The sequence below is a fragment of the Diospyros lotus genome, chromosome 5 (assembly GCF_014633365.1).
Source record: "Diospyros lotus cultivar Yz01 chromosome 5, ASM1463336v1, whole genome shotgun sequence".
In the NCBI taxonomy this organism is placed as follows: domain Eukaryota; kingdom Viridiplantae; phylum Streptophyta; class Magnoliopsida; order Ericales; family Ebenaceae; genus Diospyros; species Diospyros lotus.
In genome coordinates this window covers 33,771,298-33,795,539 of record NC_068342.1, presented here as the reverse complement: position 1 = coordinate 33,795,539, position 24,242 = coordinate 33,771,298, and the positions used below count along the sequence as shown (strand labels likewise).

General features: G+C 39.3%; 1 protein-coding gene across 1 annotated transcript in view; it reads left to right on the top strand.

Moving 5' to 3' along the window:
- Positions 1–10,964, top strand: part of LOC127801369 (uncharacterized) — a 47,190-nt gene extending 36,226 nt beyond the window's left edge. The window contains exons 9-17 of the mRNA XM_052336397.1: positions 421–487; positions 1,331–1,409; positions 1,715–1,806; positions 2,388–2,531; positions 2,648–2,677; positions 6,916–6,921; positions 9,534–10,118; positions 10,300–10,440; positions 10,596–10,964. Of these exons, the coding sequence (XP_052192357.1) occupies positions 421–487; positions 1,331–1,409; positions 1,715–1,806; positions 2,388–2,531; positions 2,648–2,677; positions 6,916–6,921; positions 9,534–10,118; positions 10,300–10,440; positions 10,596–10,715 (1,264 nt within the window). The 3' untranslated portion in view covers positions 10,716–10,964. The remainder of the gene's footprint in view (positions 1–420; positions 488–1,330; positions 1,410–1,714; positions 1,807–2,387; positions 2,532–2,647; positions 2,678–6,915; positions 6,922–9,533; positions 10,119–10,299; positions 10,441–10,595) is intronic.
- The last annotated feature ends 13,278 nt before the right edge of the window (positions 10,965–24,242 follow it).

Sequence of the window (24,242 nt, the reverse complement as noted above, 5' to 3'; positions counted from 1 at the left end):
AACCACAATTTGACACATACTCAAATAGCTGGAGGCTTTTATTGCCTGGGCAGCAACAAATCCATAAGCGTTTATTAAACATTGTATCCATGTGTTTAAAGTTTTTCTGTTGCTTGCAGTACTGTGTTGTTGCATTCTTCATCCTATCTCAGTCATTGTTACTATTACATGAAACTGACATTTGCACTTTGAACATGCTCATGTGATGTCATTTATATTTGATGAAGATTAAATGTCTACATCTTTTGCCACTGGTACCTTAAATTGGATAGTCATGAAATTATACTTTGCTTTCTATCTTGCATGATTGTCATCTTTATTTAATGGTCTAAAGTTTGATGTCCAGAAGCAACTTTACTTTTTGTTTATTAAAACCCTGAAGGATTTATAACTTGTACTGTTGGCGCCTTCTATTTGAAGTTCTTTGCCAGCTGCAGTGACATGCATAATTGGGCTTCAGTATGGCCACATTCTTGCAGAATTACGGGTAAGATGTCTTTGCACAAAATAAGACTTCCAATTTTTATTGTTAATGGTGATGTTTGCTATGGAGGGAAGAGCAAGGGAAAAGTGCAGGACTTATTTCTGTTGTTGAGAGTGAAATAATAATATAAAAGATAAAGTTAATCCTCTATCTAACAGTTTAAGCTTTTAGATGAGATAGTGGCTAACAATTCAACATTTGTTATTTATGTTCTGTGTTGCAAATTTATCACAATAATTTTACATTAATAATTTTTATGGCAACACTTGGATAGTTGGAGGATTTCTCTTTTTGGAATATATTTTCATTATTATTGCTGACATCTACAAGTTCCAGACAGGAAGAACCATTGGACTTAAAGAAACACAATATTTTCTGAAATTTAAATTGATGAGTTCACAATGTGACAAGGTAAATGGTAGGAATGCAGGAAGTGGAAATACATCTAGGTGAATGGCCAGAAAATTTTGTTTTTTAAACTGGTGCATTTGGTGGATTACATGTGTAGGATGAAATTAGTTCCCAATAAAATAATTATTAATGTCTTATGTAACATTTATACAATTCCTTTATTATATGACACAAATTCACCTTCAGAGTCCATGAACTTGATCCATCTATTAAGCTGAACTAGTCTTATTTTAGGCTCTTAGAGAACAAACACAAAGAGAGGAAGGTAAAAAAGTACATACCCTGATGGCAATATCTGGATGGGTTTGAGTTATTTATATAGTTTGATATGGAAGTACAATCTTATTTTGAAGATTTATAAAATAACTCATGTTATCCCCTGTGTTCCTCTTAGTTTGCTCATACTGAATCTGACATTTCTTAAATGTGTTGCAGGACCACAAACAGCGGTTATACAATTGGTCCAAATTCTCAGTTTCATTTTTAGCCGTTGGTTTTTCCCTTGTTTTAGTAGGTACGTATGCTTGTTGATGTCCAACCCTTCCCTTTATTTCATATCTTAATTGTTTTAATTTTGAAGAATACACCAACTAAATTAAAAAGGAGAAGTAAGATATTATTATTGCTAGCTTTCAAACTGACAAAATGAATCATGATTTTTCAATTTTACAATCTGTTGTTCTACTAGGTTGAAATTTACAACGGCAGATCACCTTGGTTGAGATGAATGTAAAAGAAACTGAAATAATGAGAGTCTGTTCCAAACGTGTGCATCAATTGCTCCAATTATTAATATTTTATTTCACTTTCTTTTTCCAGGTGTCCCTCTCAACAAATCTCTTGATACAATCAGTTACATGCTAGTTACATCTGCAGCTGCAGGAATTACATTTTCTGCGATGTATATGTTAGTAAGTTCCAAACAATATTAACTTCGTCAATTTGTCACCTGGCAACATTTAGGTTCCATTTGTTTCATACCCTATTTTCTGGTCTGGATGACAAAATATGAAAAATATACAATTACCTTTTTTGCTAACAGAAGGAGAAAAATGACTTACCCATTCAATTTTCATTTGTCATTTTCCTAATTACAGAAAACACATAAATTATTTCTATCAAAACACGCTACATATATGTATATATAAACTCAATAGAGATATACAATTGTACACATACATAAATATTCATATACGTACATATATATACATGCATATGCATATGCATGCAGACATGTACATATACACATACAGATGTATCCATACATACACCTAACTGATTTTCTGAAAAGTACTTTCACATGCAAACACAGAATAATATGTAGAATAGATATTCCAATTAAATTGTTTTACATCGAAACAAACAAAGCCTTGAAGGCTAAAACTTGTGTATATGAAATTTGTCAGTGTACAAGTACTTGTATGCGGATTATTCTCTATTTGTGTAGACATTTAACCAAATAAACTTGCACCCCCTTTGTTCTCTTCCACAGGTAGATATTTATGGTTACAGATGGTTGACGTCTCCACTAGAGTGGATGGGGAAACACTCTCTAGCCATTTTTGTTCTTGTAAGTTCTAACATAGCCGTTGTAGCAATTCAAGGATTCTACTGGAAATCCCCTGAAAATAACATTGTAAGTGCCAATTAACTATGACTGCCTTCATTTAAAATACTGAGAGGTCTCCCTATTTGAATATATCAACGTGAAATAACGGAATTTCACTCTCTTCTCATTTTCGTGTTCAACAGATTCACTGGATCGTATCACGCTTTCTCCACGTGTGACATGGTTGCTCGGATCTCAACCATGCACTGGTAAGTGCTTTGACTTGTGCTTTTCAGTCGTCGTGAAGATGGCCAATTGGACATCAATAGGCTGCTCCGCCGTGGAAAAAGAACTCTTGAATTCATTCCTAAAGCATTTTTCCGCAGCATGACCTCTATCTTAACTCTGTCTTTGTGGTTTTAAAGAAATGGGTTCAGAAAAGCAGGCCCCCCACAATATGTTACTGTTCTCTCTTGTATTGGGTGGGGGGGGGGGGGGGGGGGGGGGGAGAGAGAGAGAGAGAGAGAGAGGGGCACCAATAGAAGTGTGGCTAAAGCAAACCTTTACCGTCCATTGATAAACATTGCTTTCCAGTACCATTACCCCCAAATCCTCATCTTTTAGTCTAATCCTTGATAATGATTTTGGCTAAAAGAAACTTCTAGCCTAACAATGACAACCAACTTCTGGTTGATCCATTGCTGCACCTCTAAATTTTCAATGATTGAGGGCCCCAGTTAGCTTTGGTTTGTGCTACTAAAAGTTAGGTGATTGGTCAGTTAATCACATCTAATTGCATCTTGGCAGGAAACATCCCAGATAGATAATTCCCGCTCGATGAAGGTTTTCTTTACCAATTATCCTCGACGCCATCATTGCTCCGGCAAGCTTTTTGGCAAGTGCCTCAATTCATGTCAATATCCATTCACTGCCTCGAAGACCGTGGCATCCTCTGCCGAAATATAGAGGTATTCAAAAAGAAAAAGCTTGCGTGTTTTGATTATTTCAGTGCTCAAGAGTGGTGCGGAAAACTTATCAAGTTTTGTAGAGTTATACGAACGCAGTTACTTGATTCTTGATAGCGAGATTTTGTGTATCTTGTCCTGCTTTCCTCTTTCATTCTTAAGTTACTGTCTACGGCAGACTTGTGAAATACAACAAGACGAGAAATAGGAAATAGGTGATTGGAGATTATCATTAAGACTAGAGATGTGAAGAGGGGGGGGGGGGGGGGGGGGGGGGGGGTCACTGTAAATAGACCTGTCACTTCAATTATTGGCATCATCCTATTTCAAGGATACACAATGATTCTAGTTTGTCTACCGTGTGCTCAAGAAGCTGTTTTCATCATCGTCAAATAGGTTGATTGTCAACATCTCGCTCTGCTCAGCCTCTAGATGCATCTCAAAGCAACCTCTGCACCATTTTACCCAAATTTTAGTAGGTTTCTAGTTTAACCAAATTAAAAACTAAAACGAAACGAAAAACTAGTTGAATGAAAAAAAGGATTTGTAATCATTTTTTGGCTCACCTAATATTTTTCTATGGTGGGTCTTGCGCATTATTTAATTTCTTCCTAAGAATAGCAAAGCCAAGATCTCAGGTTAGTGCCCTTTAAGTTAAAACTGCCCTTGAAAGTTGAATTTTAGGACATCAATTTTTTTTATAAAAGGTAGTCTCAAGTTGCGTGGAGAAGAGGTTTGAGTTCAATTTACAAGTCCGCGAAGCCCAGTCCAATGCATATGGACATGGGCCTTTGGAAGGTGGGTGGCCTCAAAATCCAAAAACAAAAAATTCTCGCGGCAAATGGAATAAGCATGGGAAGGGCGATACCACGCTAGGCTCCTATTTCCTGAAAGTTAAAAGCATCATTATTACACCCGGATTCTCCTCCGGGTCGCTTTCATCAAGGTAGGCCTCTTTTTAACGTGCGCCGGGGGGTTACACCCGCCCCCCCACGCCCCGAGACCAGAAAATATAACCGTTACTTGTATTAATAGGCCAGCGAACGACAAAAATATCAAATCAAGGAAGAAAAGCAGAAGAGGCTAGTCCCCCCAACCCACTGAATTCTCCAACGGTTAAAAAAGGAACCCTCTGGAAACATCTAGCCGTTTTCGCTGAATGTGCACACGTGGCGGAATTTGGCTGGTTGTAGCTGACAGCATTTTGAAAGAGAAAAATAAATGGTGGGGGGGTGGGTCCTGCTTCTGATAGTTCGAGTAAAAAGAGATGGTGGTCCCTTTTTTTTCCTGATCAAAGTTCATTGAAAGCAGAAGATTTTTCTGGAATTAGCAGAATTGGTCTGGGATGCAATTATTTCCATACATCATAGGGAGGGGACTGTGACTGACTTCACGCTCGGATCAGCTCAGTGTTTAAAATTAAGACTTTTTAATAAAAAGGCTGGTTAAGAGGGTTTTAGTGAATTTCTAATTGGTTTCTTTTCTTTGTATACCCACTTACTTAATCTTCTACGGTACCATCACTACTTGCTTTAAGAAAGACTGTAATTTTGGCGGCAGTTGAACTTCAATTCTTCAAAAACTCTCGTCTCTGAGTGTCTTGTGGCTGTACGTAGTCGGCGCGTGTAGGGTGGGGGCGCGTGGAATGAGGTATGAAGGGAAATAAAGACGCTGAGGGTGAGATAAAGATGAGGGAAGTGGTGGGCCCCCGGAATGTCACACCTTTTATCAACTGGTGATGATGCCAGCTGGATCCCAACTCAGACATGCCACGTGTCATGAATTAGATAATCTCAGTCGTTTACAAAAAAAAAATTCTATTAATATTTTATAATTTACACTATAGACTATATTATGTAATTAAAATATCTAAAATACTTGTCGTCCAAATATAAGGTGATAAAGTGAGGCGGTGAGGTACAATAAGGCCAGACGATGAGACACACAAGATATTTTTATCATTTATAATATATTATATAACTTATAGTGTAGTTTTTTCTATACCACGATTCATCATTTAAATTTTAAGACACACACATGAAGTAAATTTCTATGAATTATTATTTAAAGAATAATAATAAAAAAAAACTAATCTAACATGCACTTAAGTAAAAAGGGGGAGAAGATTAGATGCCAACCTACGAGTGAGTGATTTTAATGGATAAGTAAGAGACAATGATTGAAATGATGCTAATGGTTACAAATAAAAGTCTTTTTATCTTAATTAAAAACAAAGAATGAATGCCCTAACCTTTTTCAGTTGATTAATTAATTATATAATTATTGTTTTTTTTAGTAATATAAATAAATAATATTATACTTACACTCTCTTAACTTTATAGTTAAGTTATAGTTATATATATATATATAAAGACTACAGGCAGTGCATCAAAAGAGGGGAAGGGGGTGTTAGGTATTGTGTGGGTAACTTAAATGGAGTGATATTTTTTGCTTCAATTGTAATAGAAGACATGGGATGGGATGGGATGGGAACTTTGATGTAAAGGCAGGCATATTCTATTTCTTATCTTAGAATAATTGAAAGCAACTTTTTGACATTTTCATAAGCAACCCCCCCTTAGAATTGAATTTGGATACACTCTTTTGACATTTGCAACCACAACACATTCCCCTTTTTTTATGGACCATTATATATATATATATATATGCTTTCTCAAATACATCATAATTTTCATTACAATTTAACTCACTCAGTACTATGATTTTTATATATTTATCTTATGCATGCTGCTCCAAAGACCACTGCTACTGCTAGTTTCAAATGCATATTACCTAATTCAATAAAAATAAATTATTCCTCTTGGGATTATCACTTTTGCGCTATTATTTATCGTTCATATCCTCGATTTCAACAAATGAGGTAAATTACAAGGGAACCTTTAGTCATTTCTTAGGCCAAAAATCAAATTCATGACTTTTTAATATTAATTTCACTATATTATTTATCCGTCACTTCACATTTCAAGGGCAAAAAGAAATTACTCCTCTTTTTACGTATAAAATAATACCAAGTATTAAACCTCAAGCCTTCACTGAATAACAGTAAGGACCTATTTGATTGCACTTATTTTCTATAGAAAATGAGTATTTTCTACCCAACTTCTAACTTTTACAGTGTTTGATTGCACTTATTTTCTCGCTTTTGCGAGAAATGATTTTCCTAAGGGGGGCTTATTTTCCATTTCCAGGCAATTCAATCACCACGCGCATAACACATTCACTTCTATCCACCTTGATTTCTTTAGTTCCTCTCCCATTCGAGCCGGCTTCATCCCTTTCCTCTTCGTCGCCATCCATTATTAAAGTCGAGCCCCAACTTGGGCTTCATCGCCATCTCCGACTTCCTGTGAGTTGCCATCCATCGCTAAAGACGAGCTCTGTATTGGGCTTGGTTGCCATCTCCACAGAAGAAAGAAAGAGAGAGACTCACAGTGATGGCGGCAACGTTGCAGCTGACTCAGATAGCGACGAAGGGGTTGGAGGAGTCGATGGTACAGAAGATCGACAATGGGGTTGGAGGAGCCAATGGCAGAGGATCGACGATGGCAAGGATCTAGTTGTTGGCCATGGTCACGGGAGATCGACCCTGACTCAGAAGATCGACGATGAGGTTGTCAGCCCGATCTTCTGCACATTTAGAAATGCCTAGTAACGGCGGTGGCGAGAGGGAGACGTAGAAGGGAGACAGAAAGTAGAAGTGTTCATGGTACGGTTTGGCCGGTATGAACCATTTTCAGCAAGTCAAACCGCTAGTGCAATTTTCTGATCAAATCAGACCGCATTTGCGGTCTGGTTTGGTGCGGTTTGAAAATAACTATTAACAACATATAATATAGTATAAAAATATTGGAAAGAATAATTATATATTATTATAAACTATTATAATCTGTTGGCAATTATAATAGTTATATATTATTATAAACTTGTTAAATAAGGGTTGTAGGAGTTGTTGGGGTGATTTTTATAATAATATATTTTTTATATATTTTCTTGGGCGGTTTGGTTTTAAACCAAACCGCCAACCATACAAACCGCAAACCGTGCGGTTTGTATAACCACCAAATCGTTTTGGACCGTAAAAAAAAAAAAAACTGACTAGTTCGATTTGGTTCGGTTTGATTTGGCCGGTTTTCGCAGTGCACCGGTTTGTTTGAACACCGCTAACAGAGAGGGTGAGAAAGTGGGTTTGGGGGTGAGAAAGGGTGAGAAAATGGGTTTGGGGGTGAGAGAGAGTGGGTTTTGTAATTTTTGGGTTTATTTTTATTTTATTTTATTTTATTGCTATATTTCATCACAAATTAATAAATAAAAAGTGTTTATTATTATTTTTAATTTTTTGTGATAAATATAAATGTATAGAAATGAAAAATAAAAATTATCAAATTCTATAGAAAATATTACCAATCAAACAGCAAAAGATGAAAAATAATATCATTTTCTAGGTAAAAAATTATACTAATCAAACAGGTTAAACTTCTAATTTGTAAGAATTCATTTTTCTTATAATTCAATTCTCTAGAATTCATTTTCTTTTCACCCAAATTCTATCCTTGCAATCAAACGCACCCTAAACGTGTGTTTGATTGAGAGGTGAAAAGTGGGGCGAAATTTCAATTCTCACCCACCTTTAATAGAGAGAGACTTAAGCCTTCACTGAAGTACACTAAAGGTGTGTTTGATTGCATTACCTAGAATTTAATTCTATATAATATTGTCTAGAAAATAAAAATCACCCTACCCCTTAAAAAATGAATTCCATGGAGATAAGATTTAAATAGTTGTATCATACATATTTTTCTATAAAAAATTTAAGAGTGTTTGATTATTTTTTATAAAAAATATGTAATAATTATATATTTTTATGATAAATATGTATAATTAAATATACTTTAAAGGGTGTTATTTGATTGAGGGCTAAAAAAGTAGAACAGAATTTTAATTCTCAATATGAGAGAGGGCAAAATTGAAAATTAGGGCACTGATTCTAGAGAGAGAAAAAGTTTGGGAGAGGAGAGAGGAGGACCGTTGGTAACGCCTTAGCTTGGGGGGGTTGGGTTGAGTTAGTTGAGTTGGATGGCAGGCTGCGAGATTAGGAGAGGCAGCCCCTTTCCTTTCCTTTCCTTTCCTTTCCTTTCCTTATGATGATTAGCCATCACATGGCCCAACCTGAACCTGTCTTCATCGCTCGGCCCCACACCCCCCCCCCCGGATTATTGTTTGGACCTTCTTCACCCCCCATATTTCATTCTATTCTATACAATTAAAATGCTTTTAATTAATAATTTAGTTTTTATAATATTTTTTAAGGTAATTATTAAGCAATATTTAAATATTTTATTAATTAATAATAAATATATCATGCATGTTAAAATATATTTTTTATATCTTATTTTTTTTATTCATATCTTACGGGTGATTAATGTATATATTATTAGTAGAATTGTTACAATAATTATGACTTAATTCAAATGATACAACAAATATAAAAACAGTTTGTTAGTACACTGAACTGATTGACTGACTCACTGTTACCCACTAAAGTACTAAGAAAATTAATATAATTAAGTATTAATAAAAAGAATTTGGATATTATTAAAAACATTCTGGTCCAAAAGTGAAATCGCTCGTTCCAAGCGCCTCCCACACCCGGCCCAACAGGACGTAGAAGGAGGTTAATCATGGTAACTCAGTCGGATACAATGGCTAGACCCGGACTCACCTCGTACAAGGAACCCCCCTCACTTTGGAGAAAGGTACCCCACACTGTCGTTTATGAGACTCGATCCTTGGTCTTGGTCCAAAATACCCCCATTATGAAAACTACGGCTGTTACATTACATACATACATACATTCGTGATACATGCATGGGTAACAATGTGATAATAATAATAATATTTAATTACTGGAGAAGCCCTCGACTTTATCCATAAATGCTCCATTTCCCAACCCACTCTTCAAAAGCCACCCACTGCTCTCCGTTGTCTTTCCAAGCTTCTCACTTTCAGTCTCAGCTTTAGCATCAGAGCGAGAGGATTTTAGAGAGAGAGAGAAACAAACAAACAAACGAAGAAAGAAAGTTGCAGGCTTGCAGCGATCGAGAAGAAGATGGCCAAGGATCTGAGCGAGGAAGGCCAAGCCCACCACGGCAAGGACTACGTCGACCCGCCACCTGCCCCGCTGGTTGATGCCGCGGAGCTTAGCTCCTGGTCCTTCTACCGAGCCCTCATCGCCGAGTTCATCGCCACCCTCCTCTTTCTCTACGTCACCGTCGCCACCGTCATCGGCTACAAGAAGCAGACCGGCCCCTGCGACGGCGTTGGCCTCCTAGGCATCGCCTGGGCCTTCGGCGGCATGATTTTCATCCTCGTCTACTGCACCGCCGGCATCTCCGGCGGCCACATCAACCCCGCCGTCACCTTCGGCCTCTTCCTGGCCCGAAAGGTCTCGCTAGTCCGAGCCGTGTCTTACATGGTGGCTCAGTGCCTGGGCGCTATCTGTGGAGTCGGCTTGGTGAAGGCCTTCATGAAACACTACTACAACGGCCTCGGCGGCGGCGCCAACTCCGTCGCTCCCGGCTACAGCAAAGGCACGGCCCTCGGCGCCGAGATCATCGGCACCTTCGTCCTCGTCTACACTGTTTTCTCAGCCACTGATCCCAAGAGAAGCGCCCGCGACTCTCATATCCCCGTAAGTAGTTCAAGTTTCCTTCTCTTTTCCCCTTGGTAAAACTATACCGCCCAGGATCATTCGAAGGGAGCTACTGCTGAGGCTTTATGGAACCAGGATTCGAGATCTCTCACCAGATTTTTGAGGGATCGGCTACGTTTTTTGAACCTTGTCTTCTAAATCGCATTTTTTCTGATCGCAGGTTTTGGCTCCCCTGCCAATCGGCTTTGCCGTGTTCATGGTTCACCTGGCCACCATCCCTATAACTGGAACTGGCATCAACCCAGCTAGAAGCTTCGGAGCTGCTGTAATCTACAACAACGATAAAGTCTGGGATGACCACGTAAGTTAAAAGAAAAAGAAGCAAAATTCATTTTAAATTTTTGAGTCTTGGTAGTGTTTAGCTTGGCTTGTTGCTGGATTCTTTACGATGTAAAGCTAATGGTTTTGTTTTTGTTTTTTTTTTTTTTTGTGGGTGGTGGTGAAAATGGAGGACAGTGGATTTTCTGGGTGGGGCCGTTTGCGGGGGCATTGGCAGCGGCGGTGTATCATCAGTACATTTTGAGAGCCGCGGCAATTAAGGCTTTGGGATCGTTCCGCAGCAACCCTACCAACTAAACTAAGATTTGAGTTGTTATTTGACGACGACGACGGTGGGTGGGTGGGTGGATGGATGGATGTGGATCTGATATCTTCTTCTTCATCTTCTTCTTGTTCTCTTCATTTTCTGACGAAGCTGGTTGTTATATTTGTTTGTATTTGTGTGTATGATGATGATGATGGGAGGCTCTTGAATTTATTGACGCTGTTATTTACTTCTTCTGTATATTTATTTATCGTCATATGATGATGATGATGATGATTTAATTTGTCGTCCTCAGCTTTCGTGTTTGTGTTGTAGTGTGCATTTATTTCTGTCAGCGGCGTCTCTCTCCTTCTCTCTCTCTCTCTCTCTCTCTTTCTCATGCATGTGGAGGGTAAACTGGTAAATACAGATGTGGGCAGAGCTAATCTAGACCGTCCAGAGTGTGTTTCAGTCACAGGTCTGGCCAGAGCTCATCATCAGTCAAGATGAGGATGATGAGAGACCATTTCATCATGCTTAGAGATGGCCATTGCATTGCAGATGTCTGTAAAAAGGTGGGTGTGTATGTGTGTGTGGGAAAAGCGGCCAAAATGCAAACAAAAAAAAGGGGGCGCGGGATTGGCTTGGCACATGGACATATATGATGAACCAGAGAGACCAAAAGATAGATGATCACATGGTCGCCACCTCTTTTTTTTTTTCTATGTTTTAGGGCCCATACAGAGAGAGAGAGAGAGAGAGAGAGAGAGTTTTAAGTGGAATCCAATAATAGAGTATAAATAAATTAATTTTTAGGCAAAAGATGAAAAGGCAAACCCATGGGGGTAGTAGTGGACGGCTTTTCATCTTTCACCACTCACCTCACAGTTTATATCTCATTAATTTAAATAAATATTAAATATTAATTTTAAAATATATATATATATATATATATTAAACATTTTTAAGCCCCAAACCTATCCATCTTATCTGCCATTCAGCAATAGCCCCCGAGCCGCCTATACAAGTGGGGTTGTAGTACAAAGACAGGAGGGTTCAAGCAAAGGCCACTTCTATATTAAGCCAAAGCACAAATCAGCCTGTGCCTTGCCTGCCTGCCACTAGTTGGTTTTGACGGACCAAACCAACGACCTGTTAAGAGTCTTTTTTTTCTTTTTTATTTTATGGTCTAGGTATTCGGACCCTTATTAGCAATTCGGCAAAGGAAAAAATTTGAAACGATAAAAGTATGAGCATTATTTGGTTTGATATATTTTAAATATGGTCAAAATTTGGTCAAATATTTGTTATTCGAAAAATATTCGATAAAGACTAAATTCGTGTTTAATATGTTTTTACTGAATAAATTTGGTAATAAAAATTCGATATATTATATATATATACATAAACATATTTTTAATAAATAAAAAATAACTCATTAAACATAAAAATATAATTCTATATTTTTGTTAATATTACAAAATAAGAATTGTTAAGACATGAGAGATATGTATGTGAGTAATGAATAATAATATTTTACAAACTGAACTAAAAGAAAGCATAAACTGAAAATATATTCATATTAATCAGATATCCTAAGTTACACAACATTAAAAAAGGCAATCATAAAATACACACAGAATCCACAACGTAGTAATCTAATTCTCCATATCCTCATTGATGATTTCGGCTGAACACAACAGCTCTAAGCTCATCAACAGATTCAAGTTTTCCATATGGCCATTGGTTGCTACTAGTTTCGACCGGGTAAAATTGCGAACTAGTCTCTTGGAAATAAGGAAATGATACATTTTCTTCTTAAATGACTGGTTTTTCAAAATTTCAAATAGGGTTTGGATCATCCACGAGCAAAATCCATTATCATAATATGGGTTTGAATTGGTTTCTAGGTGAAACTAATTTTGAACATTGAGAGAGTTTGCATAAGAGTTTGCAAATGGTAATTCTTCCAATAAAATTAGATGAAATTGAAGATCGACGATCTGCTATTGGAGGGTAAAATTGTAGGATACATATCTGTAAATAGGATCTTGAAGCCTAACTTGAGCTTCATACAAGAGTGTAGCAGCAGCCCCATAACGATCACTTACTAAAAGCTGGGCCAGGAGTTTAGAGGCATTACTGGTACCAAAAATCGTGTGGATAACTGCAAAATCAGTAGGTCCTTCTTCATGGCAGAATTAAGAGGCAAAGATGCACAATTGGGTACATTTTCTTCTCAAAACTTTGCAAGCATCGCACGGAGAACCAAGTCCTGACATGATCTTTTAGTTTTTTTTTTTTTTTTTTTTTTTGAAAACTGGGTAGATCTGGCCGGATCTAGGTACTAGGTAAATTTGGGTAGATTTAGCTAGATCTAGGTACTTGGTAGATTTAGCTAGATCTGGGTGGCGGGAGTGGATCTAAGTGGCTGTCGACGAGGGTCTGGGCGACACCAACGAATAACCGGAGAGCCAGGAAAATATAAAAAGTCACCGTGATCTAGGTGGCTGTTGGTGTAGATTTGGAAGACGGAGCCGATGAATTTGGAAGACAGTGGATCTGGAAGGCGAACGCGGATCTGGGTACTGAGTGGCTACCAACGCGGGTCTGGGCGACACCAATAGTGGTGGCGAGCGTGGATATGGGTACTGAGTGGCTGCCGACGTGGGTCTGGGCAGCACCAACAATGGTGGCAGGCGTGGATCTAGGTGGCTGCCAACGCGAGTCCGGGCGATGGGTTTAGGGGATCTAGGTACTGGGTGGCAACTGGAGAGTGGAGAAGATATGAGTCGGAGAGTGGAGAAGATGCCTGTGGCGAGGGCGATGAAAGAGATATGGGTTTCGGGAGTTGGAGAATGAGAGAGAGAGCAGAGAGAAGAAGGTGGAGAAGAAAGAAGAAAATAAAAAATAAAAAATTTAAATAATTAATATTATTATATAATTAAAATTATTATAATTAATAATATATTAATTATTACAATTAATGATATTAAATTTTTGTAACTTAATAAATTAGATTATTTGATCAATCTTCATTTAATTTAATAAATAAATTAAAATTTTGTAACTTAATAAATTATTTGATTTTGATCACTAAAAAAATGTACTACAAATATTTTATTATTTAGCCATTAACCATAGTAATAATAAGTCATCATGAGCCACTAGTGCCATTACAATAATTAAAAAACCTTTTTGATCAAACAAGGTCTTTTTGCTCTCCACATGGTCTCATGGGAGCATGCAACGGATCTTTTAGTCAAATTTTTGAAAATTTTGGTTAATACACATTTTATACTTTTTAAATTTAAAATACGTGAATTATTTTGAATATTTCAAAAATACGTAAGTATAATACTTTTAATAAAAATACGAAATAATTCGCATATAATACGCGAATAATTCTACGAATTGCTAACAAGGATCCAGACTTCGTCCGGTCCTGAAAGAAATTGACCTTCTTCCTTGATTAAGCCTCCGGTTTAATTAGATACGATCACAAAATTATATACTTCTAAGCGGATGCACGATTACTCTTTATTAAATGAGACATTTTTATCGCAATCGAACTCTTGTCACTCCCAAGAAAACTTGAGAGTTTTACCACTTGCGCCATGTCTTTGGGAGTTTTGATAACAAGTGTATTGTGTTAAGCTTTTAATGCTCTCTTATATTTTCATAACCATATTAATATATTTTGTATATATATTAATATATTTTTTATACGTAAAAATTATTTTATTCTCATTTAGAATATTGGTTAAGAATATGGTAAATCTTTCTTAATAGAATATATGTTAAGGTTACCTTTAAGAATATATAAGGTAAAGGAACCTTGATAAGTTTATTTTAGTATAATTTATCCATTAATGTTCCCATATGTGTTAAATTTATTTTAGCCATATATTTTATTGATATATCTTTTATATTTTTTTAAGGTTATCTTAAAAATAATACAGGTATGTTTTGTGAAGTTTATAACATTCTAAATGATTTATAAGACAACATTACTCAAAATTTAAGAATAATGTATTCTATATTTCATATTTGATGTTTAACTATTAGACATCAAAATTGTTAAGTAAATGATCATATACTCAAAGAGATGGTACTTGAGATTTAATTTGTAAAAATTAAGTTATTTTATCCTTCTTGGTAAGGTTATGCTAATAACCTTACTATGTTTTTGTTTGCGATTAACCTTGCTCTTGTGTATATACTTATAATGTCAATAGGTTGTTCTAGGTTTTCAAGGGATATCATAAGTATCCTAATGTATTAGTGTCATGGATAAATGTCATATATCATTATGACATTAGAGTAAATTTAAGATTGAAAAATATCTTAAGTGCTCAAAATATATGAAAAATATTTCTTAAATCTAAGAGAAATGTACTTTATTTGATATTTAGTATCAAATTTTTAAGGTTCTTGATGTTTTGAAATTTAATAAAAGAACACTTGAAGAACTTGTTAATTTGAATGTATGTTGCTTGAATTCTAAAGTTTCTATCTTTCAAGAATTATTTAAAGTATGCAATAGTAATATTTGTGTATAATGGTTTAGAGCTTATAGCATAAAAATCATATATGTTTTGTTCAGCAGGTATGTGTTCTTGTTTTGATATGTATAATTGAAAAATTATGTGTGCTCAAGTTAAGCCATTTTTGTGATATATATTGTGTTTTGAGTAACATATAATGTGCTCAATATATTTGCAATGTTCTATATGTTTTAGTAAGGTAAATGTAAGTTACTTGACTTATAAATGTTTTATAAAGTAATTGTGAATATGAATGATGCATCTTTATGTTACATGTTGTATAATAATGTATGAGCCTAGATAGAATGATTCTAATTTGAATCTAAAAAAATGAAGTTTTTGGTTGAGTGACATATATTGTTCTTGTTAGTGTTGTGTGCCCTAATGCTATATTTGGATGACATCTAGCAGTCTTGTTTTATTGCATTAATTGTATTTTTGTATAAGTTTATAAAAGACAAGGTTTTCTTTATTCATATTTTTTCCAATCATTTATATGAATGAGTCCTTATATCTTCTGTGTGAGAATCTTGTTATCAAGGTTTTGAGACTATGTGACAGGATTATCTGGTAACAGAACTTTTTAAATTATTCATAGTCCTTAGATTTTTTGGATAAGGACTCTGATTAATTGAGTATGGACAAGCATATCGATTACTATCTCGTTCAGTATGGGGATACTAATAAGAGGATAGTGTGTCACGCACCATATGACATGAGATGTCACTAGTAGACCTATGGGTGGTCATTAGGGAATGATCAGTAGAATGTAACGGCGATCATTGACCACATGACATAATGGATAATGATCATGTCATTAGGTTGCGATGGTGTGTTCATCCTTAGACTTGAACTAACATAGTTGTTTTGTGTATTGGTGTGCGAGATTTGCTAATAAGTTAAACCATCCAATTGGGAGGTAGGAACGTTCATCTATGTGATTCTGTATTGCTGGTATATAAAAACAAGTGTTGAGAATAGGATCTGTTGCCCTCGTCGGTATTTGATGGGGTGAATGTCTTATGTGGTCTACTATCGATGTGACGGGACAATCCTTGGCCAGGGCATATTGAAAGTCAGAAAAGATGTTTCATGAGATGTCATCTAGTCACATTAATAATATTTGACACATAGTTATTGAGTTTATGAGTTTGTCACTTTATGGCTCTAGCTGAATCGAGATGTTAGGTGATGGAAGAATTATAGCACACGGTAATCGTCAATTGTAATAGGTTCACTTGAAGTGAGACCTCACTACCACCTATATTGTCCTAAACCTCTACCAAGCGCTATTCAGGAACTCTCAAAACGTTGTCGGGATTTGAAAAAATTTCGGTGATGGGTCAAGGGGTTGGCCAATACTGAAAAGGATTTCAATGTTATCTGATTGTTTGCGAGTAGTGAATTTAAAAAGTCACACACCATATAATGTTGTATTTGGTATCGACATCGTGTACCCAAAATGTCTCTAAAAATAGTTAGTCAAAAGTTAACCCTTGGTCTTCTTTGCCAATAATACATAGTGCATAATGGAAATTAGTTATTGATTGCACAGTAAGAGACAGAGAATAGTAAATAGTGCACAGTGCATAATACATAGTGCATAATGAAATCAATTATTGATTATATAGTGAAATTAATTATTGATTACATAGTAACCAGGGGTGGCGGATTTGAAAAGTGGGTGAATTGGGAGAAGAGAAAATAAAGGGAGGGGGGAATTGTTTAAATAGGCAAAGGCAGGCAGAAGCCCTACCTCTGTCTTTTCTTTGGACTATCTCTCTCTCTCTCTTCTTACACACGCACACTGCTTCTTCCTGTTCTTTCTTTCTTTTTGTTTTCTCTAAAAATATTCTACTGCTACAAAAAGTATACGTGTATAATTTTGAGATGAGGACACTAGTGATACGCATATCCTCTATGTTTAGCACGGGAAGAGGTGATTGAAACGGTACCCTACTGCATACTTGGTGTGGACTAACTAGAACCACCACATCTTGAGATGGATTTAGTATCAATATAAAAATCATTTATGTACTTCATCCTTGCATCGGACTGCAAGTATGCATTTATATAAGTATTCAATTATTGAATATGCATGTTGGTTAAATACCCAATGTATGTATGAAGTGTATATTATATTCTACTATGTGTATCTGATACATGATAAAAATTTTACTTTTGTTTGTATCGCCGTACTAGTGATTCCCTTCAATTCTCAACTTGTTATCAAACCTATGTTTCTTAAGAATATCTCATTTATCTTCTAAGACTTTCTATGTAACCAAGTGAATATGATTAGAAAGTTAGTTTTATCCAACTTTCACAGACATCACTTGTGTTTATTTTAGCTTAAGGTTAATCTTATTTAAATGTTGGTGAGAAAATTGTTTTGATGATGATTTTCAAAATAAAATATTTTGATTGAATGATAGTCAAGTAAGACATAGAAAAATTCGAGTATGTTTGAATATCACTCAAGTTGTTGTGCCGCGTGAAAAGAAAGAATAAACAAAAAATTAAAAATCAAAAAAGAGAAGAAAAGTTGAAGAAAGATGGCGGCAACAATTGCCACCAGCTTGCTAAATTTGCGGCTGCCTCGCAGCCGCAAGTAGCAGCAGCCGCGAGGTGCAACCTCGCGGTTGCATGAGGCTTGCGCAGCCTCGCGGCTGCATGCCGCGAGGTGCTGCCTCGCGACTGCACGCCGCGAGGCTTGCGCAGCCTCACGGTTGCATGCCGCGAGGTACAGCCCCGCGACTGTTTGCCGCGAGGAGCTGCTGCCTCGCGGCAGTGCAGGCCACAAGGCTGCCGCGAGGCCCAGCTGCCCGCGGCTAAGTCGTAACGAGCTCCCTCACTTTTTTTGGTTTGGCTTTGACCCATTCAGCAACCGCCACGTGTTGATACCAGCCACCCTTGAGAATCGTGCCCTATAAATACCTAGCTACAAGACATTAATGAGCTCTCTTCAACTTCGGTAAATCTTATCACTTTGAATACACTTTTACTATTTTTTCGGGAGGATTGATCGGGATTCGAGACTGACTTTGGCATCGGAGGGTCTTCGCGGAGAAGATTCCCGCGAGCCTTCTAACCTATTTTCTCAGCATTAACAGGGCCGAATCCTTATGGCGAACCTGACAGCGAGGGAAAAGTCTTGCGGCGAACCTAGCGGCGAAAGTAAAGTCTTGCGACGAACCTAGCGGCAAGAGCTAGCGGCGAACCTTGTGGCGAAGCTAGTGGCAAAGCTAGTGGCAAGACCTTGTGGTGAAGCCTAGTGGCAAAGCTAGTGGCAAGACCTTGTGGCGAAGCTAGTGGCAAAACTTGTGGCGAAGCTAGCGGCAAAGCTTGTGGCGAAGCTAGCGGCGAAGCTAGTGGCAAGACCTTGTGGCAAAGCTAGTGGCAAGACCTTGTGGCGAACCTAGCGGCAAAGCTTGTGGCGAAGCTAGCGGCGAAGCTTGTGGCGAAGTTATCGGCAAAGCTTGTGGCGAAGCTAGCGGCGAAGCTTGTGGCGAAGCCTAGTGGCAAGACCTTGTGGCGAACCTAACGGCAAAGCTTGTGACAAAGCTCGTGGCGAATCTCGTGGCGAAGCTAGCGACAAAGCTTGTGGCGAAGCTAACGGGGAACCTTGTGGCGAAGCTAACGGCAAAGCTTGTGGCGAAGCTAGTGGCGAAGCTTGTGGCGAGAGCTAGTGGCGAGAACTAGCGGCAAATCCTTGCGGCGAGCATCCTAACGGCAATCTCCCTTAAAGTAACATCTCTTACGGCAACCTAACTTCATCCGACACCGAGCTTGAGTGGACCCCACATCACAAAATTTTAATTGTTGTATTTTGGCAACAACAATTTGGCGCCGTCTGTGGGAAACTGCAACAAAAAGCCAATTTCAACATAAAATGCCGAGAAGGATAAGATCAGCCAGTCGGGCGAACCCACCTTATCCCACCCAATGTAGCGCTCATACCAGGATGGGAACCACGAAAGCTTCCCACCAGGCGAACTCTACAGTACCAGAATTTTCAGTAGATCACCCTAACAACGAAGTGCGTTCCGGGAACTTTCCTGTGCTCGAATGCAACCATACCGCCGGACTGGGGGGCATGGAGCGTTCGGAGCAAGAAGAAGCACACGTAGATGGATACGCGACAGGGCGAGGGGAACAATTCCCACATACAGCGCCTGCTAACCAGGAACAACACTCATTTGGACAGTCTTCAATTCCAAATAGAAACCTCGTGGGAACTTCAAGAATAGCTCCACCCACAGTCTTACTCTCAGATTATGAACTATTGCGGAAGAACTTTGAGGAGCTGAAGCAGCAAAATAATGAGCTTAGGGTGAACAATGAGGAGAATATGAGAAGACTACAGGAGGTCACTGCTTTGTTACGTGAACTAAGGCCGGACATTCATATTCCCCACATGGGACAAATCAATACAAGGGTAGAACATCGGAGATTCCAGGACAACCCTTCAAGAACCCCTCGGCAGGGGACAAGAATCAGAACTCCAGGGCTGAATATTCAAGTTTCGGAAGTAACGGACTCGAGAAGGAAAAATTGCAAGAGGGAGAGAAAAGCTCCCAAGTATAGAGAGACAGCAGAAAACACCTACTCGGGAGTGCCTCAAGACCCATCTATTTTCCAGAATAAAAAGAAGCAGGAAACACTCAGCGTATCTGACATTAAACGCCTCATAGAAGAGGTGCTAGAACAGAAGCAGGTAATGATGATACCAAAGGTAACTCCCTCGAAAGGATTCCCTCTATCTGAGGAACTCTAGAGGCGACCGGTGCAATCAGGGTTTGAACTACCACAACTCTCGGTATACTCAGGAAGGGAGGACCCCGAAAAACACTTACAACATTTTGTCACAGTGGCCGTGTTACATGGATGGAATGAGGTCACTAGGTGCAGGGCTTTCCCACTCTCCCTGGTAGGACAAGCTCAGCAGTGGCTCACTGAATTACCGGCAGGACATATACGATCATTCGAACAGTTGAAGAAAGAATTTCTAGATGCATTCTCCGTCTATCTCCCAAAGAAGAAGAGTGCAATATATCTAATGAGTTTACAACAGAAGTCGGATGAATCCCTAATGCAATACATCGAGCGGTTTAGAGTTGCGACACAGAAAGTAAGGGATCTCCCATCGGATTGGCAGCGTCAGCCCTGCTAAACGGAACTACCTACGTCCCGCTTAGAAGATCCTTAGCCTTCTCCAAGCCAAATTCGGTGACTGAGTTATTCGACCGAGTAGAACAGTTTGTCACCCAAATAGAAATTTTGGACTCAGGGGAAGGTAATAGAAAAGAAAGGGAAACCCAGCCTAAAGTGCGAAAGACCTTACAAAATCCAGAAGATGGTAGACACCAACAGGTACACACTACCGACACCACAAAGCAAGGCGATAGGAAAAGCTCGGAACACCGTGCACCTCAAAAGGTACTTCCCGGCTTTAGCCCCAGGGGAAAGGATGAAGCACGAGACATAGAGTCAAGCCTATCGTCAGAAGCGTTCCTCGACCCAGTTAGAGGCCGGAATTATCTTTGAATTTTCCATTGTAATGACATCCCCCAATAAATAAAAGAATATATCCCATGTATTCCCGTGGAGTAGGCAAAACTATAAGCCAAATCACGTAAAATCTACAGGAGCCCAGATTATTTGTATGTGTCTTGCAGGTATGGCGGCTCAAGCACGGCTCGCTTCCAATAGGTCAAGTTGCCTAGCTGCAATCTGGTACCGATGACCACGGGATGGCCCGGGATTACCAGAACATCCGACGCCTATGCTCGCAGACTCACCTGGATCCCTCGTTTGAGTTCGGTGCTATGCCTTTTTGGCTAAACCCGACTCCTTGGTTGATCTGGCGCCTAGGTTTCCCGACAAACTCGAATGTTTAGTAGGAATTCCGTGCTGGACCACTGGCCAAACCCAGATTCCCTAAGGTAGACTGGCCCTAGGAAGGCGAAAAAGAAGTGATCACCTGATAGCTCCAGCATAAGACCGCTCCCGAAGGTCAAGTCGCCTAGTGGCAATCTGGTGCCGATGACCACGAGTTAGCCCGGGATCACCAGAACATCTGATCCCTATGTCTGCAGACTCACTCGGATCCCTCGTTTGAGTTTGGTGCTATGCCTTTTTGGCTAAACCCGACTCCTTGGTTGATCTGGCGCCTAGGTCTCCCGGCAAACTTGGATGTCTGGTAGGAATCCCGTGCTGGACCACTGGCCAAACCCAGATTCCCTGAGGTAGACTGGTCCAAGGAAGGCATGAAAAGACAACAACCTTGTGACAACTCTATCATGACCTCGCTTATCAGAGTTGAGCCATCCAGGTGGAATCTGGTGCTTATGACCACGAGTTGGCCTGGGATCACCAGAACATCCGATACCTATGCCCGCAGACTCACCTGGATCCCTCGTTTGAGTTCGATGCTATGCCTTTTTGGCTAAACCCGACTCCTTGGTTGATCTGGCACCTAGGTCTCCCGGTAAACTCGGATGTCTGGTAGGAATCCCGTGCTGGACCACTGGCCAAACCCAGATTCCCTGAAATATGCTAACCCTGAAAGACGGACATGGAGAGCACAATAGCCAGAGCGCTATGACCCATCATGGTATCATCGGATGCTCCGGAGACTGTGCCCGTGGGCTCATCGGGATCCATTGACTGAGTCCGGTGCTATGCTCCCGAGCTAGACCCGACTCCTTAGCTGATCCGACGCCTAGACCTCTCAGCAAGCTTGGACACCCGACTAAAATTTCACAGTGAAGTCTATCTATCAAGGGCATGGTTGCCCAGAGATAATTTGGTACTCCAGCCTCTGGTCGAAATAAGATCTTTTGGGCTTTCTAGAGCACTCGATTGAGTCAAGGTGCTAAGACCCGACTCCTTGGCTAATATTTTTTACTCTTCAATTTTGTCTAAGGACAAAATAGAAGAGTAGGGGGCAATTGTTGTGCCGCATGAAAAGAAAGAATAAACAAAAAATCAAAAATCAAAAAAGAGAAGAAAAGTTGAAGAAAGCTGGCGGCAACAATTGCCGCCAGCTGGCTAAATTTGCGGCTGCCTCGCAGCCGCAAGTAGCAGCAGCCGCGAGGTGCAACCTCGCGGCTGCATGAGGCTTGCGCAACCTCGCGGCTGCATGCCGTGAGGTGCTGCCTCGCGACTGCACGCCGCGAGGCACAGCAGCCTCGCGGCTGTCTGCTGCGAGGAGCTGCTGCCTTGCGGCAGTGCAGGCCGCAAGGCTGCCGCGAGGCCCGGCTGCCCGCGGCTAAGTCGTAACGAGCTCCCCCACTTTTTTGGTTTGGCTTTGATCCATTCAGCAACCACCACGTGTTGATACCAGCCACCCTTGAGAATCGTGCCCTATAAATACCTAGTTACAAGACATTAATGAGCTCTCTCCAACTTCGGTAAATCTTATCACTTTGAATACACTTTTACTATTTTTTCGGGAGAATTGATCGGGATTCGAGACTGACTTTGGCATCGGAGGGTCTTCGCGGGGAAGATTCTCGCGAGCCTTCTAACCTATTTTCCTAATGGCGAAAGTAAAGTCTTGCGACGAACCTAGCGGCAAGAGCTAGTGGCGAACCTTGTGGCGAAGCTAGTGGCAAGACCTTGTGGCGAAACTTGTGGTGAAACCTAGTGGCAAAGCTAGTGGCAAGACCTTGTGGCGAAGCTAGCGGCAAAGCTTGTGGCGAAGCTAGCGGCGAAGCTAGTGGCAAGACTTTGTGGCAAAGCTAGTGGCAAGACCTTGTGGTGAACCTAGCGGCAAAGCTTGTGGCGAAGCTTATGGCGAAGCTATCGGCAAAGCTTGTGGCGAAGCTAGCGGCGAAGCTTGTGGCGAAGCCTAGTGGCAAGACCTTGTGGCGAACCTAGCGGCAAAGCTTGTGGCAAAGCTCGTGGCGAAGCTTGTGGCGAATCTCGTGGCGAAGCTAGCGGAAAAGCTTATGGCGAAGCTAGCGGCGAAGCTAGCGGCAAAGCTTGTGGCGAAGCTAGCGGCGAAGCTTGTGGCAAAGCTAGCGGCAAAGCTTGTGGCGAAGCCTTGTGGTGAACCTTGTGGCGAAGCTAGTGGCGAGAGCTAGTGGCGAGACCTCGTGGCGAAATCTAGTGACGAGAGCTAATGGCGAAAGCTAGTGGCGAGAACTAGCGGCAAGTCCTTGCAGCGAGCATCCTAACGGCAATCTCCCTTGAAGCAACATCTCTTACGGCAACCTAACTTCACCTGACACCGAGCTTGAGTAGACCCCACATCACAAAATTTTAATTGTTGTATTTTGGCAACAACACAAGTAAATGCTCCTAGCAATCGAGTATTTATTGCAAGTTTTAAGTAGAGCAAAAGTAATTGAGTGATCAAAGTTATAATCGAGTGTTATGCATTTTTAATTGACTAAGAGTTCAGCAAAATTGAGTGAAATCTTGTATTAGTTGAGTATTTCAATTTAATAGTCAAGTGATTTTGCTTAAACATAGATTATGAGGTTTCTTTCTCTTTTAATCGAATATTTTTAATGTGCAATTGAGTATAAGTTGATATGTAATCGACTATTTTAGAATGATAATCGAGTATCTTATATGTGTCTATGTATAATCGAGTATTTGTTGAACATAATCGAGTGTAGTCAAAGTTTACTCGAGTAAGGACTAATGTTAGTCGATTATTTTTGTGTTAAAGTTGAAAAATAGAATTGTTAAACTAGTTATTGCAAGTGCTTTTAATGCACAGTTTTGACCGTTAAGGTTCCAAAAAGACTCTAAATTTTTTCTGAATCATTTATCTTGATTTTTTTGAATATTCTAATGATTATTTTATGAGAAAAAAATGTTGTACTTGCAAATTTCATTCTTTTGATAACAAGTATAAAAAGAGTTGAAAATGAAGAACAAGGTTGTCATTTTTTAGTACTTTATACTACTATCTTGAGCCAAAAAAATTCTTCAAGTCTTTATCTTCAACTAGAAAAAAAAAAAAAAAGAGAAAGATTGCTTATCTTCTTAATTTTTCTTCTTTCTCTGTACTTTGTG